The following is a 17,537-nucleotide window of genomic DNA, read 5'->3' as shown; positions in this document are numbered from 1 at the left end:
GATAATTCCACGAATGCTTGGCCAAAGACTTAAGCCTTCACAACGGCTGCAGAATTAGACAGCTTCATCATTGTTTCGAGATTACCCAGGAATCATTGACGTGAGGACGTCTCACATGCCGAGATGCTCGTATAGATGATTTTGATTCGGGATATATTTCTAGTCATGAGAGGTTGAGGATGTCGTACTCCCGTACCCTCGAGCATCACTATACGTGAAACCCTCAGCCAATGCAGGAATCCGAAGGAACGAATCTAGCTAGTCTATCGTACAGTATAAGCGAATCTAGGCAAATCCCATACAAGCAGCATAATACGTCACTGTGGCCGGCCAATCCGAGAAAATCCCCTTGACACCCACCTTTCGTGCCAACGCATCCACAATGCGATACATATCCCCGTCCCCGGTGATTGTCGACTTGACAGACTGGATATAGTACTCTCCCTTGGCGGCAGCGGCCTTCAGGGGGCCCGACCGCTCCAGCGACCAGGTGATGATATCCAGCCCGGCTTTCTTCGCCGCAACTGCATATGCCGACGGCACGATCTCCCCATCCGCGGTGGTGTTCAGCAGCGCAAAGATGGGCGGGGCCATGATCTTCACGCCCTTCTTAGCGAGCTCGGCCATTCCGTCCACAGCCTGCTGGTATCCGGCCGCGGTATCGACGCGCTCATCGAGGTAGATCGCCTGCTTGCCGAACGCGGGCTCATGTTGAAGCCAGTAGAAGATGTCGTCCGGTAGGAACGACTGCGGCCAGACGCGCGAGGGGTGGATGCCGTGCGCCTTGTAGTCGTTGATGAGCTGCTGCGCATACATCGCCTGCGTGTAGTTGCCGCCAAATGGCATGGCCACCTCTGGCGTCTTCAGCTCCGGTGTGAACTGCAGGCCTAGACGGTCCACGAGCTCGATGTACTCATTATGCTCTACCGGCGTGCCGCATGTCGCGTATAGATCCGTGCGCCACGCCGGCGTGCCGTGCTGGTAGTCCTCGGGCGTGGTAGCGGAGGCGTTGTACCCGTCCATCTTGGCGCAGAGGGTCTTGAACTCGGCGAGGGTGATGTCGGAGGTGCAGCACTTGGCTGTCGCAGACTTGCCGTTCGCGGCGGGCTGGAAGGGGACGCTGCATTTTGCTGCTAGACTGGGGATGGTGAGGATGTTGGTCGTCGTGTGCAGATCGCACTGCGAGTGGCGGCAGACGAGCCGGCGGTCTGAGGTGAACGCGACGTCGCATTCGACAATGCCTGCGCCCATGCGCGCGGCGGCGAGCATGCCCTCGCGGGAGTGTTCGGGGAACTCGAGCGGACCGCCGCGGTGGGAGATGGAAAAGGCGGGCGCGTGGTTGATGCGCTTCTCCGAGCAGGACTGGAGTTTCTTTTTCAGCGGGCTGTCGGCCATTGCGTCGACCAGGTAGTACGGACGAGGTCCGACCTGGATGTTAGTGACTGCTGGACGAGAGTCCTGACCATTGCCGCGGGGATTGAACGAGGGTGCTGCTGCGGTTAAGCCGGCAGCGAGGACCAGAGATGTGAAATGCATTGTGCTGATAATTCGTATCTACACTTGTGCGTAGAAATTGAACAATGCGTATTCTTCCTCCAACAGGGTCACATAGCGCTTTTATAGCCTCGAGATCAAGCTTTCACTCGATAGCCATAAATACCTCCTAGCCTCTTCCATGATGATATGAGCACATGGAACCATTCACTTCCTAGTTCCCATGGCAGCAATCTACCCCTCTGCATGGCAATTTCCACTGTTGATCTTCACCAACCCGTGCACAAACCATAACATCTGACTTGCTCAAAATCTCTCGCAGCTCCAACTTTTCTCCGCTTTGAAAGTAACGCTAGTTCTTGGCGCGCTTGGCATTGATGCCTTGTCGGCACATGCATCCAGCACTGGCGGTGATTGAGTCCCCCAAATTGGCCTCAATGAATAGATCGGATTGATCCAATCAGTGGCTGACTGTCAGTTTCTCTCGCTGGAACTGTCAAAGACTGGAAGTATGGTTGTCTCCACTTAATTCCCTATTTGATCTCCAATTTCTAGAAATTTTGCCCTGTCGATCCATGTCAGACGCCCACGTGGAATATGCAGCGATCAGCACGGAGCAGTGTGAGCGTTTTCTGGAACGTTAGAACAGATCTTAAAGAACCCGATAAATAATTCACGAGTAGTGGCAGAATCCTGGTAGAAGAAGTACATGTAGACCAGGCCCGTCTTATCGCAATTGAGTCTCAGGATAGTGGCTCGATTCCAGGGCAAGAGAATGAAAGCTTTTCATCCATAAGAAAAAAAAAAGAGCAAGACACAAGATATAAGTGACATATCAACTTATGCTATGTACAATCTGAATGCAATCACGCTCAAGCAATAGGTATCAGATAAAACTCCAAATTTTCTGCTCCACCACAACGCTACCATAGCAATAAATCACAGCATGGGCTTGATATTGTCGGCAACCTTGAATGGGGCTTCCGTCTTGCTCCGGACCTCCTCGACAGTAACCCCATCAGCAAGCTCGACCAAGGTCAATCCGTCAGTAAAGTCAACATCGAAAACACAAAGCTCGGTGATGATCCGGCTGACGCAGGTCTTGCCCGTTAGAGGGAACTCGCACTGCTTGACAATCTTGGGGTTGCCCTTCTTATCTGTGTGCTCCATAGTCACCACCACCTTGGTGGCGGAGGGGTTGGAGACAAGGTCCATTGCACCTCCGAAGCCCTTGATCTTACCAGGGAGCATCCCTACAGCACATCAATCAGTCATGGTACGTAATGGGGAAAGAAGGGAAAACTCACAGTTGGCCAGGTCACCACGGGCGCTCACCTGCATCGCACCCAGAATGGTCAGGTCGATGCGTCCGGAGCGAATCATACCAAACGACTCATCACTGCCGAAGACGGCCGCACCGGGGATGAGTGTGACGGTCTCCTTGCCGGCGTTGATCAAGTCCGCGTCCTCCTGGCCCTTCTTCGGGTAAGGGCCAAGACCGAGAATACCGTTCTCCGACTGAAGCATCACTTCCACCGAGGGATCGACAAAGTTAGGTGCCAGCATGGGCATGCCAATACCCAGGTTAGCATACATGCCGTCCTTGAATTCCTTGGCGGCACGGCGGACGATGCGCTCCCGCTTCGCGGCCGTGTCGCCCTTGCCCAGGGCGGCAGTGTCGTCACCATCTTCCTTCGCAAAGGTGTACTTCTCGATGTTCTTCGGCGCCGTGCTCTGGACGACGCGCTTGACATAAATACCTGGCAGGTGGATGGCAGCTGGCTCGATCTCACCCGGTTCAACAATGTGCTCTGCCTCGACGATGGTCACCTTGGCGTTGCGGCCCATCGCCCCGTTGAAGTTGGCCGCGGCGTACCGGAACTGGCAGTTACCCAGCTTATCCGCTTTCCACGCCTTGACAAAGGCATAGTCACCCTTGATCGCCTCCTCCATTACGTAGCTCTTGCCGTCGAAGACCTTGACGTCCCGCGGCTGACTGTACTGAGCCACCGTGCCGTCGGGGTTATGCTTGAGCGGCAGCTCACCGGTCTGGACGACCGTTCCACAGGCCGCCGGGGTGAAGAAGGCAGGGATGCCGGCGCCACCAGCCCGACACCGCTCGGCCAGCGTGCCCTGCGGCGTCAGCTCCAGCTCGATTTCACCGGTCAGGTACATCCGCTCAAATGTCTTGTTCTCTCCAACGTAGCTGGCAATCATTTTCTTGATCTGCTTTGACTGGAGGAGCAGACCCAAGCCAGCCCCATCGACGCCTGCGTTATTGCTGACAACGGTCAAGCCTGTGATCGAGGGGTTGGCGCGCACGGCGCCGATCAGTGTGTCGGGCACACCGGACAGACCGAAGCCTCCGGCAAGAAGGGTGGAGTTTGGCTTAATATCCTTGATTGCTTCCTCGGCAGAAGCCACCACCTTGTTGATCTCATTCCGGCGAAGGCTGCTCGAGAATGCTCGTGCGAGGAATCGTTGGTGCTAGAGAGCAGCTGTTAGTCTGGCACATGATTCCAAACAATGGTGCCGAATACCTTTGCAGGGTTGGCAGAAAATTGCCGCGCAAGGCGTAGACACGTCGCTACTTGTGACGGCATTATGAAGGGAGTGTAGAAAGAGGAAGTAAAATTCAGCTCGACAGAGGTAGCAACAGTCCGCGCTCGTTAACAGATCACAAATTAAGAAAATCTTTAGGGATTAGACAGGACAAAGACTAGGGAGAGGAGATTATGAGATGCCTCCACGTCCAGATCGAGGCGATGCGGAGAAATATAAGAAGCTGGAAACGAGCGGCCATTCGCGGAGTTGCGGAAAGTCACCCGCGTCTGCCGTCCTTCCCCGGAAATACCCCGCACTATGCCTCAACAGCCAATGATCAGTACGATTCTGGTCAACTACTCCAGGATAAACACACTGTGAACAAGAATACTCGTTCTAACTAAATCAGTCTCTTTGCTATCTGCAGTTACTGCCAGGTGAATGCACCTTGAGCACTTCATAGCGCTTACAAGCTGGGGTGACAAAACAACCTCATCCGATGTGGGCAGCCGATGTCTCTGCCTTTTCCGGTGCCGATCCATCATCCGCGGGCCGCTGGAGCTCGTCCGCTGACTTGTCATGGTTGAGTCACGTGCTTGATATAGATCATTATTCATGCCTCATGGTATCTTTCATTATCTACATGAACATAAAGTAATAGATCGAATCCCGCTAGTATGCACAGGTATCAGAAGACATAATATGACGGGAGGAACTCAACCAAATCGGCCGAGCCAGACAACCCCTGAATAGAGTACACCGTCACGCACAACTCGTGTCGCCTTCATTCTTGCGTTTAAGTGGATTGGCGGTCGTGGAAAGTGTCGGAGAGGCTTTCTCTGTTCCTACTAATTCCACACCACGCTTATCAGCCTCGTTGTTCGCCGACCATGTCGGAGCACGAGACTTGCGACCCGCCGCACCGACAGGTACTCACTTTACATCGAGGACAGCTTTCGTACCTGAATTCTGGGCATCAGCCAGAGCCTCATCGTAGGCAGGAGGTTCCATGTCCAGGTCCTGCTGAGGTGTCATGGTCGTCGCAGCGACCCCTTCCATGGGAACAATGGCTTCGGTCGAGGCGATAGTCTCGCTGGGTGCAGGGTCTTCAATAATCTGCCTGCAAACAGGATCGGCCAAGCGATCTTTGAGACCATCGTTGACGTAAACCAGAAAGTATGGGGTAGGGGGGTTCGGGCGTTCTTGGCTTTTGAAAATCTCGTCCGTATTGGACACCTCGGTGACTTCAGTGTCGTTGTACTTGCGCCATACATTCTTCCTGAAATCAAAAATATAGATATAATAATGCCCGAACTCGACAGACCCATGATGCACAAATACCGCATATAGCCGATAGGCCAGATGCTTGAAGTCGACAAACTGGCTGGAAATCATGGTTTGTGTATCCTTAATCTCTTGTTCGACATCTAGAAGCAGAAAGGGTCAGCTAAAGATGATGCGACTGCCTCGAACAAGCAAGAAATGCTCACAGTTCAATTCGGCTTTTGCGATCTGAGAGAGTTGGCCTAGCTCAGATGGAAGCTGTGGGTTGATGTCGAGGGCATCGTCGGCAGTTTCAGGATCCGCCTTTAGATGATTCAAGTCTTCAATAACCGCTCTGGCGCTGTCGAACAGAGTCGCCAAGTCGAGGCCGTCAGTTTCCTAAGATCAGTTAGATATTTAACACAACACTGATACATGTCATTCCTTACGGTTTGGCGTAGCAGCTCGGCACGGCGATCTTCAAGTGTCTTCAGCGTATTCTTCCATTCCCAGCACTGCCGTCGTCGATTCATGATCTCAGGATGCTGCGTGTCCATATAACGATCAAGGTAGATCGTCTCCTTGAGTTCAAGGTGATGCGTGGACTTAAAGGAGCTCTTCTTGATTGGGTCGAATTGTACTCGTTGCACTTGAATCTGAAGGACCGGAGGTAGCTTGCTGATGGCACCGAATTGTTCCACGACGGTATCATCGACGTTGACTTTTTGGGCATCAAAGGCGCCATCGATCGCTGAATAAATATCACGAGGTCCCGTGGCGACATCGACCTTGATATCACACCACCACTCCTCCTTGGACCGGACACCCGCTTCCGCAAGAATATACGACTTGGCCCGTCCGTAGAATAGGCTGTCGATTATATGTTAGCGCCGTACATTGAGCGAATCTATGCGTCGTTCGAACTTACTCTTTCACTTGGTCGAGTTGTTCACCGTCCTGGGCGAATGCGATCGGCTTGATTGCGCATTGGCTCTGGAAAAGGACATTGTTGATCACTTCGGTGACATCCTGCTGAGCACCTATTTCTACCTCCTCCAGAAGCTGCTTTTGTGGATCGATTTGTATCGTTGGTCGCGGAGGTACAGGAGGGGGCTGATTCGGTGGCCCGAAAGGGATAGCCGGCGCCTCATCTTTGGGAGAAAGGTTGCTCTCGATATCTTGAGATACTGGGATATCTGTCAACTCGACGTCCTCGGGTGGCGCTTCGTTTTCCTTGTCCTCGTTGGGAGCCAACGATGTATCTGGCTTGGCAGTTTCCGATACAAGGGTTGCTTCACTATCCACGTCGCTTGTTGTTTTACGTTTGGGCCTTTCTGTCTCGGCATCTGTTGGGCTATGGCTTCGATCTGCCGTCTGCAAAGGTGGGCCGAGGGGACCCATGATAGGCATGCCATTTATCTCTCCCAGTCCGCCAGGTCTAGTCATAGATATCGTCGACCGGCGCCGAATTGCTGCTTCGTTGGACGGGCTTATTAGGGTCAAGCGCGCTAACTCTGGACGAGGAGTCACAAAGGAATTTGATGAAGTGATCATGTTTTGAAACAGCGTCCGTAATTCTCTCAGGACTGCGAATGAAGAGATTGGTCAGTCGCTCGGATATTGCACATAGAACTTGGCCCTCACTTACACGTCTGAGACCGCTCAACCTCTTTTTTCAGGACTTCGCGGGAGCCAACGCGTTTCTTTCTCAAGCTCTCGTCGTCAAGCTCCATCTTGAAGCTCTCAAAGTCCAAGACCATCTCTCGGAAGGGTCGGATGGAGAAATAAAATTGTAGTAAGCTATTGAGATAGCAGGTATTGCCAATGTTCTGCAATCCGACGGGCCACTCGGACAAGTCACGGCCAGATTCGGCACCCGGCCCAGCGATCATGCTGCTGAGTAGAGAGCTATTCTTGTCCTTGGCGATGATGCTCAAGGCTTGATAGTATCGCTCGGCTTGTCCAGGAGCTTCATCAACACAGATTGTGTAAGCTGCCATTATCGCTGCGTCGTCCACGGTGCGATCAGGGATTTGGAGCAAACGATAGGCATCGGCGACATCCATTTCTCCGGTTGTCAGTTCGCCCGTCTTCACAAAATGCCTCAAGACAGCCGAATTTCGAGCTTCCGCAATTAGCTCGACGGCACGCCTTGCAATATCCCTAGTCGACGGGTTGTCGTTAACCTGAACACAATCAGCATCCAGGCCTATTGCAAAACTGACTAGCCCTTTACCTTCGTGGTATACATGGTCAGAACGAACTCGTCGCTTGTTGTACTATCGACGCCGAGGAAGACCTGAGCTTGCTCAACATTGGTGACCCCTTGATCAACTATTAGTACAGTAGCATAGCAGAATTTAGAGAGGAATCACTTACTGTCTTCCGCCGCGGACTTGATACGCTCACTTCTTCTGCTATCCCCGATTCTCCAGAGCCGAATGCGCGATTCATTTTCCTGTGTAGTAGAGCTCATAAAAGCATAGAACTTTCCAACTATGCTTTCATCTGTGAGGTGAGGATCATTGTGATCAAGTCCAAAGTACCTGTAAGCATCCACAATATCCTCGTGGGTGTATCGACCCTCGGCATACGCCAACTGAACAGCGGTTTCTATGATCTGGGCATCATCGCCACCCCTCAGGTTTCCAATGGACTTGAGACACTGTAGGTAAAGCGGTGACCTTGCTGGATCAATGGAAACTTGCCTATTGAAGGCTTCCACGACTGACGATGCCGACATGTCCTCCACGACACCCAAATCTTCGTAGTAACTAGATATTTGGTCAGCCACTTTGCAAGTGAGACTCGATTGCTGTGACCATACGGTGCAGGTGCCATTTGGAACTCATTCGCCCTTAAGGCTTTGGGATCTGGTACTATGTTAGCAACGCATTTCTGGAATTTGCAACGCAAGACTCACAATCTAAAGCATCCATTGCATAGAGAATATCACTCAACGCTGGGGTTTCAGTATTCTGCACCTGATGACCCTTCTTCTCTGCCAAAGGGCGCTGATCTATAAGTGCAGACAGTTCATGTATAACGTCGTCGAGAAATATCTTCAGTTGATCCTGATAAGGATACTCCGCCCAAGGATTTGGTTTAGGAGGATCCCAAAATCCCTCATTCTGAGCAAAAGATTAGAGTTAAATCTAAAACCCGATGTGAGATACGTGATACAGACCTTCACGGAAAAGCCAAGAAATTCCAACAAGTCTTTGCACGGCCTTCCTTCAACGCCGAAACAAGTCATGAATCTCTTGTTTATCGCAGATATAGACTTGCTATGCTGACTGTTATGAAGTGCATTGGATATGTAAGTGCGAAGATTCTCTAGAACCGTGATAGGCGACGGTCGACCAACACCTTCCAAACGCTCAGGATGTGTCGCAATAGCCTCGTCCGCCCGCTGTCGCAGCAGCTCAGGATCTACCAGCAGCCGCACCCATTCGTCAGCAAGAATTGGCGATGCGATTCGCACAGACACCGTCACAGGACATGTGAGATATGAACACTCGTAGTGAAATGTTTCCAGAGTCTGTCCCTTAGGTGATACCTCCGCTGGCAAAGCACCTCCTTTCTGCCTTCCAGATTTATAGACCAGATGGTGCAGGTGATCCGGGAACCCTTGACTGGATTGACCAATGCCGGGGGTCGAGCTAACGACAAGTTGAAGATGATATCGACACTTCCAGCATACCGCTGACACTTTGGAAGGATTTCCAGTACTCCTTTTCTGCTCCGTTTGGGGTAAAAAGCTCTGGTTCGATTTGGTCATATATTGATGGCGACATGCTGAGGACGAGATGAAGTCTAGTGGACCTTCATGACCTTCAGGGAAGACTGGAGGGACTTCCGAGAGAAGGTTGCGGCCAGTTCCTGGAGGATTGGCGGGATCGTAATCGTAGATATCTTGGACGAGCCGTGGGGCAGTCTTGCCTAGACGGTCAAAAACGTTGGTGTTGGCAAAATGCGCATTGTTCAAGAATGTGATGGGTATCTTCAAAGTTACATACCGGACCTTGCTGGAGACGACATGGGTATGCCCTTCAGAGCTCACGTTTCCTGCAACACCAGGCCCAAAGCTTGGATGTTTTTCAATATCTCAGTTCCCATACAATCTATATCAAGGATCGCGGAAATATTTGGTAAAGGACTGGTTGTAAATGCTGGAAAACACTTCTTCCTTGTCGCAAGATAGCAGGCAGGATAGCGGGGACACCTCTATAGGCAAAACACGCGGCAAGATTGAGGACGAAGGCGCTTTGGATCAGCACAAGATATTTCAGTACAGAGTAAATACCATCAGAAATGTGATAGGGACTGACAATATCTAAAAGAGTAGGTTTCAAAATAGAGTAAATAAATGACTACTCACCGGTCATTTGCGCTCATTGACCTCACATGGAGCTCCACTCTATGGAAAGCGGTCGCGTGCGGCAGAACCGGACATCCCAAATTCGACATCCTCAATCGACCGAACGACCTCTCCACGGCAATCCAGCAGACAATTCTTGCCATAAGCCGCCACCATGGCCTCGCAAGATGAGCATCACCACTATCACCCGAAGGATACGATTTCGGCGGCGATGAAGACCACCATGCTTACCGGTGCAGTCGGTCTTTTCGCGTCGGCCGTCCAGAACACCCTCACTAGGAAGAACGTTGGACCCTGGGGTGTCTTCGTGCGAAGCGGCGGCACAATCGGTGTTTTCGGTACGGCTGCACTCCCAATCGGTTAATTGGTCTACGGAATCGTTCTGACAGTTACTCTCTAGCCGCAATGGGTGGTACCTACGAGTTTGTGAAGAACGCTTCGGCCAACCTGCGGGAGAAGGACGACCACTACAACGTAGCCCTCGGCGGTTTCTTCTCCGGAGCCATTCTGGGTCTTCGAGGTCTGTTTTGTTTTCTGGAAATATGCACATGCGGCAATTGCTGATTTGGCATTAGCTCGGACATTCCCCGCTCTTCTGGGTTACGGGGCTGCGCTGGCGACGGCCATGGGCGCCTTCGAGTTCACTGGCGGAACCTTGTGGGGTAAAAAGGCACAAAGCGATCTAGATGAATTTGACCGCCGTACACAGCTCAGAAAGGCGTACAGAACTCCGGCGGAGCAGACGTTTACCGAGTTGGGTGAGGGACGAGGTGTGTTAATACCTAAACTCTCGGGACATCACAGTTATGGCAGCTTTGCTAAATCAATTATCATAGGCATCTACGGTCCCGGATACGCAGAGAGACGCGCAGAGAGACTCAAGGAGACATACGGCATTGAGGTTCCCACATCCGCCGCACCCGCATCATGAAGTGATTAGAATCGATGTCCGTTGCAATTTCAATCCTGCCCGTCTTCAGTCTCTTTTGTGTAAATTATCGTTTCCTGTCGGATGCCTTTCAGCTAGCAAATCCGGCATGCTCCACACAATGATATCTTTCTGTTCTTCTTCATGATCGTTGAGCGAGTGCTCTTTTTCCTAGTCTAAGCTTTGATCAACAAACAATCAAGCGGATCGCGTCGTGAGAAGAGACTCTGACGATGGCTTGCGACAGTTTGCATCTCCTCGGTCAATTGGTGAACGATTGTCAATGGATGCAGCTATTGAGCGAATCTACTCGGACGGTCGATCATGAGACAATAGTTACGAAAAGGAATAGCTGAGAAGTAGATTTGTTTTGGAATGTCGGACGCCTAGCCATACTCAATATTCCTTATGGGCGTGCACTTGGCATATGTTTTGGACAAATTGAATCATCTTATTGGTGACAGTGGTGACAGATCATGATACAGTCCGGCTAGGAAATGCTAGAGACTTTCAAGAGCGAAGATTATGACTAGATAGCAGAAAGGGAAATAATTACTCGATGGGGAACAGGAGGCACTTGCTTGCAGGTCAAGATTAACTTAAGGTGTGCATGACAATCCATGCGGGGGACGAATATGATATCACACTATTCATAACTGTGTATCCCTTGCCCTCAGCATGACATAATGCTCTCCTTGGATAAGTTTTTATGCTCTATGAAAGTAAGTGATTGCATGAGCAGTGCTGCCGAAATAATACCTGCTGGAAGTTGAAACCAGGCATACTCCTTGCGGAAAAATATCACTGCCATACTGTGCAGTTAGTATCTATCTACCAAAGTATCTTCATAGGTGCAGAAAGTTGGGTCCATCAGATTGATCCGAACATGTCCGGGACTAAATAATCATGGAGACCTCCTCCGTTTGATTCATGCATCATCTGAAGTAAGTACCATCAAGAATCATGGTTCGAAAGAGGGGAATCTACCTCTGGGAGTGGTCGGACAAGGCACGTTCTTGGTACCTGAGGTATACGACCCTAGGTATGACTTAACCCAAGTAGATTACGTTGATGCCTGAGCAAGGTTGATAGTAGCCCAGTGGTACTCTGTAGACAGGAACAAAGGTACCTCAGATTGGAGCTCCAGATGCCGGTCAACTATACACTGATGCGCATCACAGACGATGAACCGTGCATGACGTCGAAAAAATATTGACAGTTTGGGTGCGCTCACCAGATGGGGAAAGCAGACGTTCCGATCTCCCAGCGGGCCCTCTCCTTTTTCACCCTCCTTCTTTTTTGCTTTTGCCTCCTAATTGCGACTTGCGTAGGTATCATAGTCGCCACTTGAAAAGGGGGAACCCCATCGAAGCTATGAACTACTTGTGCAAGCGCTAGAAGGAGGGTATGGAGTACTCCGTACATTGGCTCATTTGACACAATAACACAACGACCTTGTACCCACTGTGTGGCCCAGCATGATTCTGAGCTTCTTAGTGGCAATTGCTGTCCAGATTGCCTGGAAAAGTAAGCGGTTCACAGCCACTTTATTGAAGTTCAAAGCCATTTCACAAGCCACGCTTCCATCATCAAAAGGGGGGACGGTTTGGTACTTTGCTACCCAGATTTGTCAGTAGTCCACTGTTTCATGATCATCATTATCTCCAGATTATTGGATTAATTATTATCAATTAGGAGATGAGCAGGCAACATCATTTAAATGATGTTCATTTTATTGTTTATTAATAGTATCTGGAATGCCCCAGCTTATTATGATTGCATATCTTTCTCTTGTTCAGAAAAGGAGGTCTGTAATTTGTCCAGCACGACAGCAGTCGAAGTACTCGGTACCTGTACCTCAATTTCAATCATATAGCACCTATGCCGTAGCGATCTCTTTTTCCCTGCCCACATTCTGGAGAAAATCAAAGTTTCATTACTACCGTTGATGCTTCTGCTTTTCCTCGTTTTTCCACTGGCCCGGGAATTCTGTTCTGTGAGAGGCCGACAGCCCTCTCCTGGTCGTCATAACGTCGCATTCCATTGTCCTTGTCGAGCGTAGACGTCATCCGGAACCGTCCAGCAGTTGTTCCTCAGCCCCCTCAAAATCATCTCGACGACTTCTTTCTAAACTCCCTGGTCGATCTCAGGATTATAGCCACAGGTCCTCTTGATTTTTAAATAATTACTACCTTATATCCGTTCGGCTTCCAGATCCTCTCCTTAATTTCCCTCTCATAAACTCCCCTGCGTGGACAAATTCCCTTCTTCGATAGTTCCTCCCTAGAGCTGTGGGGCTCATACTTGAACCATCTAAAAAGAATCCCTACATTAGTTACTCCCTAATCCATCTCTGGACTAATCTATCTACGTTCTCCCAAACTGAGCCGATCATCCCATCGCGAATAGTGCGCGTTTTTCTTTGGCAGTTTGATTTCTGAATCCTCCCCCCCGCAAACAGTTCGCTCCAGACCATCGACACTTCCGTTCGCCAGGAAACCAGACTCGGCTACCCTGATTCATATTCAGATCGTGCGCTTCGATCTGGCTCCTTTTATGATTATTTTATGATTTATTTTACCATCTCTTCCGCTCCCCCCGTTCTTCTTATTACTAGGGACTCCTGTTCAATTTCCAACATTCCTGGACAAACCGACAACGCATTGATTGGAGCGCTCCCTTATCTCACTGCAGGACTTGCACCGCCCGACTATCCTGGGTAGCGTCATCATCGCTGCGGAACAACCCCTCCTTTCCAGCCATGGCAATGACCGCTCGGGCGCATACACCTGTACAGGATGCATATCGTCCGTTGTCACCACCAACCGAATCCATTCTCTTAAATCGAGGCTACAGCCTGCGGTCCGGCTCTAGACCCAACTCCTTTGTGGCCAGCAATTCAGGTTACAACTACGCTCACGGTGCTGTCGACCCTCCTTCAAACGTTCACAATCCTCGCTTTCATGAGGAGTTTGACGCGGCCAGTCAGCGTGGTTCTGTCGTGCTCGATGGACCGTCAACTTCTGGTGTACAACGTTCGGCCTCACAGATGTCACATTCCCGTTCAGCGACTCCAACACGATCAACTACTTTGAAGAAGAAATCGTCGCTCAGCAAGAAAGGCAGTATGCGTCGCAGCGGAAGCCGGCGGAGCCTACGCGCAGGCAGTGTTAGGAGTCTGGTCTTGGGTGATAAGGAAAAGTATGGCGTCGATGGCGCGGATGATCAGCACAGTGCGTTTTATGTCCCGATCCCGACGAACGGGAACCCGACTGAGGTCATGGCGCAACGGTTTCAAGGTCTGTATCCTTCTTCGGAGCAACTATCTCCGTGATCAATAATATGCTAATACATAGTAGCTTGGCGCAAGGTCTTGAAAGACCTCATCGTCTTTTTCAAGGAAGTCCAGAAGTCCTACGAAACACGCTCTAAGCTCTTTTTGTCGGCGTCGAATGTAGTAAATAACACTTCGCTCCCTCCGACATTTCTCAAATCTGGTGGTCTCGCCGATGCAACCGACATCTTGCGAGATTTCCACCGTCAAGGCTACCTAGAAGCGAACAAAGCTGCCGAGGTGGAAAGCGAGGTCGTCAATCAGCTCATGGGTCTTCGAAACGACCTGCAAAAGAAGACCAAAGAAATCAAGAGCCTTCAGGGCGACTTCCGGAACTCCGTCGACAAAGAAGTAGAGAACACGCGCAAGACGGTTCGCCAACTGCACGAAGCGCTAGGGCTGGTTGATACCGATCCATCCGCTACATCAGGCAAAGGAGACCCGTTCATTATTCGTTTGGGTGTCGACAGGCAGATTGAGAAGCAGATTGAGGAGGAAAACTACCTCCACCGTGTGAGTCTTTCTTTCGGAAGACCCCTACAGACTTCAATCACTGACCCGGCTGTAGGCTTTCCTAAATCTGGAAAACTCCGGTCGCGAACTCGAATCGATTGTCGTCTCTGAGATACAAAAGGCGTACAATGCGTATGCCAGTATCCTCAAGCGAGAAGCCGATGAGGTCTATGACACCGTAGAGAAGCTCCGGACAGGACCCATATCCATGCCTCACGATCACGAATGGAACCACTTCATCGCCAATACCGATGAACTGGTCGACCCCCGCGTTTCTCTCCGGAACGTGGAGAACATCACCTACCCTGGCAAGGATCATCCGGCCGCGGCTGAAGTTCGATCTGGCATGCTGGAGCGAAAGAGCAAGTATCTGAAGAGCTATACACCCGGCTGGTAAGTATCCTCATTGTCAATGTCTGTCCTGTTTCTAATTAGGAATCAGGTATGTCTTGTCACCGACTCATCTACACGAGTTCAAGTCTGCCGACCGGGTACCATGGCAGACGCCAGTGATGTCACTGTACCTACCGGAGCAGAAATTGGGATCACACTCGCAGCCGGACTCAACGTCGCACAAATTCATGCTCAAAGGCCGACAAACCGGCCCCATGCATCGTGGTCACTCGTGGGTCTTCCGCGCGGAATCACACGAGACCATGATGGCATGGTACGAAGACATCGAAAGCTTGATCTCCAAGACTGGCGAAGCGCGTAATGCATACGTTAGGCGACACGTCCGCACTGTGAGTGGCGCGAGCGCTCGGACCAGCATTGATTTGGATGAAGACGAGGCCGATCGCACACCGTATTCAGCGGAGGCAGTTGTATTGAACCAGGAGCGGCCGACGTCTGCGCCTCGCGAGCCTGGTGGCCGTTTCCCGAGTGACGTACAGATTGATCGCCACGTGCAAGCCCCACTGTCTCCATCCAGCGGTGAGAGTTCTGGTGGGCACGACTTATTTGCCGCTGCAGGGTCCCTCCCCGAGGGAGCTCCTTTTGTAGACGGAAGTCGTTCTATCTCGGGACGAGATGGTAGCCAAAATCGAAACGCAGAGCATGATGGGAATTACGGGCTCTTAGTCCCAGAGCAAAATGAGAGATATAATGCCGGTTGGATGGGACCAGATGAGATCGTCGCTCGTCAAAAGCAACAGGAAGAGAGCAACGCTCTGGGTGACCAGAGAGACAATCTGGGTCCCAACAGATCAAGCGACGTACATCCCATGCTCTTCGCCGGGATGGGGTCCGCTAGTTCCCGCGACCCTTCACTGAATCGACAGAGGAACAGGCGCGAGAGCGGATCCACTGCCCCGACCACGACGAACATCACCGATCACACGCACAATACCGTCCCTACCTCGATCGACGGGGATCATGAAACCTCCGTGATCGAAGGTAATGGTGTCGGCCATCAGCTTCGTGAGAGCCTCAAGAATGAACGAGCCCCGTCCAACATGGGCAGCGCTGCAGCAACGCCGTTTTCTGACGTTACCTCAGAAGGAGCCTACGGCTCCTATATAACAAAGCCCGAAGGTGATGCGAGGCGATCTAAGCCAAGTGTATCTGCGCTTGAGCTACAAATTCCAGGCCACTACCCACCCGCAAATCATATACCTGCGTGAAAGCATCCAATTGACGCAAATACTTCACTTCCAACTGCCTTTTTTGTTTTTCTCTGTACATTATATACTTCGTCAACGGGTGATCACCCGCGTCACTAGCTGAAGTCTCCTCGGTTTTCCTCTGGGTGACGATGTCACCGAGGCCAACGGTATGAACTGGCATACTTCACAATTGGGGTGCTTGGCGTTTTTTCTTTTTCGAATGAATGGATTGTTTGGATACAACTGTGGAGCCGGGGATCTGGATTGCTTGTCTGCTCGGCGTGCGCGCTTGTTTTGACTCTGAATTCCATGCAGTGCGATGTATTTCCTTTGTGGTTTCCTTTGTCATTTCCTATGTCATGCGTTATTGACTCTGATGTGTCACTTCCTTGTACTATATTCTTATATTTCCTGAAATACACGTCACGTCCCTTGAAGCATATGGATATCAGCCCACGATCTCAACATAGACAAGCCTCCAGAAATTACTACCGTACCACACGATATGGACGGCTAGACCGAGATCAGCGTGCAGAGTTCTTGCTCGCAAAATTGATCTGCTGAAGTAGTATACAAAGTGCAATGAATCTAGCCCCCCTCGACATCTTATCATGGTCATGGCATAGGAGCTTGCAAGTGCGGTCAAGGAACTCAATTATTGCCACATCAACAAATAGATCGATTGGCTTAGTGGTTAAGCACCTGCTACACAAGAAAATCGCACGGGATCGCAGTCGAACCCTGCATCGATCATTCCTTTCTTTTCTTTTATACTGATATATTCTTTCCCAAATATCATATCACCTAGTTTTCTTCGAGAACTATTTGTCTCTTCGCTGGTGATGGAATTCTTCGGTCGTCTTCACTACTGGGGGAACTACATGGTGTAAAGCGCATGTGCCGCCTTTAAATCATCAACCTCGCAAATACTACACCACAACGCTAAGTGACGGTAAATTGAGCGCCGTAGCTGCATTCGACACCATTTTAAGCGTTCAATTTACCAAGATCTTAGTCATTCTAGTATCATGTTCACTGGCTCACTTTAATTTATTGCTCCCTGAGTACTCCATACTTCCTGATAACTCGCCTTTCTCCTTCTGGTGTCAGCCTATACCGCTAGTCGACTAGGTGCTCTTGTCTATATAGAAAGAAACGAGCGAACTAACATTAATCAATTTTTAGCAGCGCAGACGACGACAAGGGAAAAACTAAGGATGATTAGGACCTTAGATATAATGATCTCAAGACCCTTTATTACGGGCAATTCAGCTTGATCTTGCTACCGAATCCTAGTAGAGATCGTGACCATATTTGATTTAAAGGATACTAAGGGCCACCATAGCAGACCGAAAAGGTGAGATGCCTCAAAGATTTGCTTGAGATCTACTGGACTGACTATGTCTTCAAGAAAACTGTCTTTGATGTCCCAAGTGAGACAGCCTATCTTCGACGTCATGGATCTCGCAATTTCAC

The 17,537-nt window shown here is 50.5% G+C and overlaps 5 protein-coding genes and 1 non-coding gene across 6 annotated transcripts; 3 read left to right on the top strand and 3 right to left on the bottom strand.

The window, feature by feature from the left end:
• Positions 1-285: 285 nt before the first annotated feature.
• Aud_004158 (glycerophosphodiester phosphodiesterase family protein) lies at positions 286-1,536 on the bottom strand (the record flags this gene model as incomplete). The annotated part of the gene is made up of 1 exon (XM_043289098.1): positions 286-1,536. The coding sequence occupies one exon, from the start codon at positions 1,534-1,536 to the stop codon at positions 286-288; it is 1,251 nt and encodes a 416-aa protein (XP_043145033.1).
• Positions 1,537-2,433: 897 nt separating this feature from the next.
• Positions 2,434-4,097, bottom strand: Aud_004157 (3-oxoacid CoA-transferase; the record flags this gene model as incomplete). Its single annotated transcript, XM_043289097.1, has 3 exons — positions 2,434-2,747; positions 2,802-3,981; positions 4,035-4,097. 3 exons carry the CDS (start codon positions 4,095-4,097, stop codon positions 2,434-2,436), a joined length of 1,557 nt encoding a protein of 518 aa, XP_043145032.1.
• Positions 4,098-4,971: 874 nt separating this feature from the next.
• Aud_004156 (ubiquitin-specific protease UBP2) lies at positions 4,972-9,699 on the bottom strand (the record flags this gene model as incomplete). The annotated part of the gene is made up of 11 exons (XM_043289096.1): positions 4,972-5,465; positions 5,529-5,700; positions 5,751-6,171; positions 6,230-6,887; positions 6,950-7,487; positions 7,538-7,626; positions 7,681-8,075; positions 8,129-8,174; positions 8,225-8,432; positions 8,489-9,389; positions 9,683-9,699. 11 exons carry the CDS (start codon positions 9,697-9,699, stop codon positions 4,972-4,974), a joined length of 3,939 nt encoding a protein of 1,312 aa, XP_043145031.1.
• Positions 9,700-9,836: 137 nt separating this feature from the next.
• Positions 9,837-10,613, top strand: Aud_004155 (Tim17/Tim22/Tim23/Pmp24 family protein; the record flags this gene model as incomplete). The annotated part of the gene is made up of 4 exons (XM_043289095.1): positions 9,837-10,020; positions 10,083-10,202; positions 10,258-10,452; positions 10,519-10,613. The coding sequence occupies 4 exons, from the start codon at positions 9,837-9,839 to the stop codon at positions 10,611-10,613; spliced, it is 594 nt and encodes a 197-aa protein (XP_043145030.1).
• A 2,758-nt stretch (positions 10,614-13,371) lies between these two features.
• On the top strand, positions 13,372-16,079 carry Aud_004154 (SLM1 family PH domain-containing protein; the record flags this gene model as incomplete). The annotated part of the gene is made up of 4 exons (XM_043289094.1): positions 13,372-13,909; positions 13,970-14,457; positions 14,513-14,850; positions 14,900-16,079. The coding sequence occupies 4 exons, from the start codon at positions 13,372-13,374 to the stop codon at positions 16,077-16,079; spliced, it is 2,544 nt and encodes an 847-aa protein (XP_043145029.1).
• A 658-nt stretch (positions 16,080-16,737) lies between these two features.
• On the top strand, positions 16,738-16,814 carry Aud_004153. Its single transcript has one exon. It is a non-coding gene; the product is annotated as a tRNA-Val (tRNA).
• The last annotated feature ends 723 nt before the right edge of the window (positions 16,815-17,537 follow it).

The sequence above is a fragment of the Aspergillus udagawae genome (assembly GCF_001078395.1).
Source record: "Aspergillus udagawae IFM 46973 DNA, scaffold_3, whole genome shotgun sequence".
Classification (NCBI taxonomy): Eukaryota; Fungi; Ascomycota; class Eurotiomycetes; order Eurotiales; family Aspergillaceae; genus Aspergillus; species Aspergillus udagawae.
The sequence above is the reverse complement of the archived record's forward strand: the minus strand, read 5'-3'. Positions and strand labels throughout refer to the sequence as shown.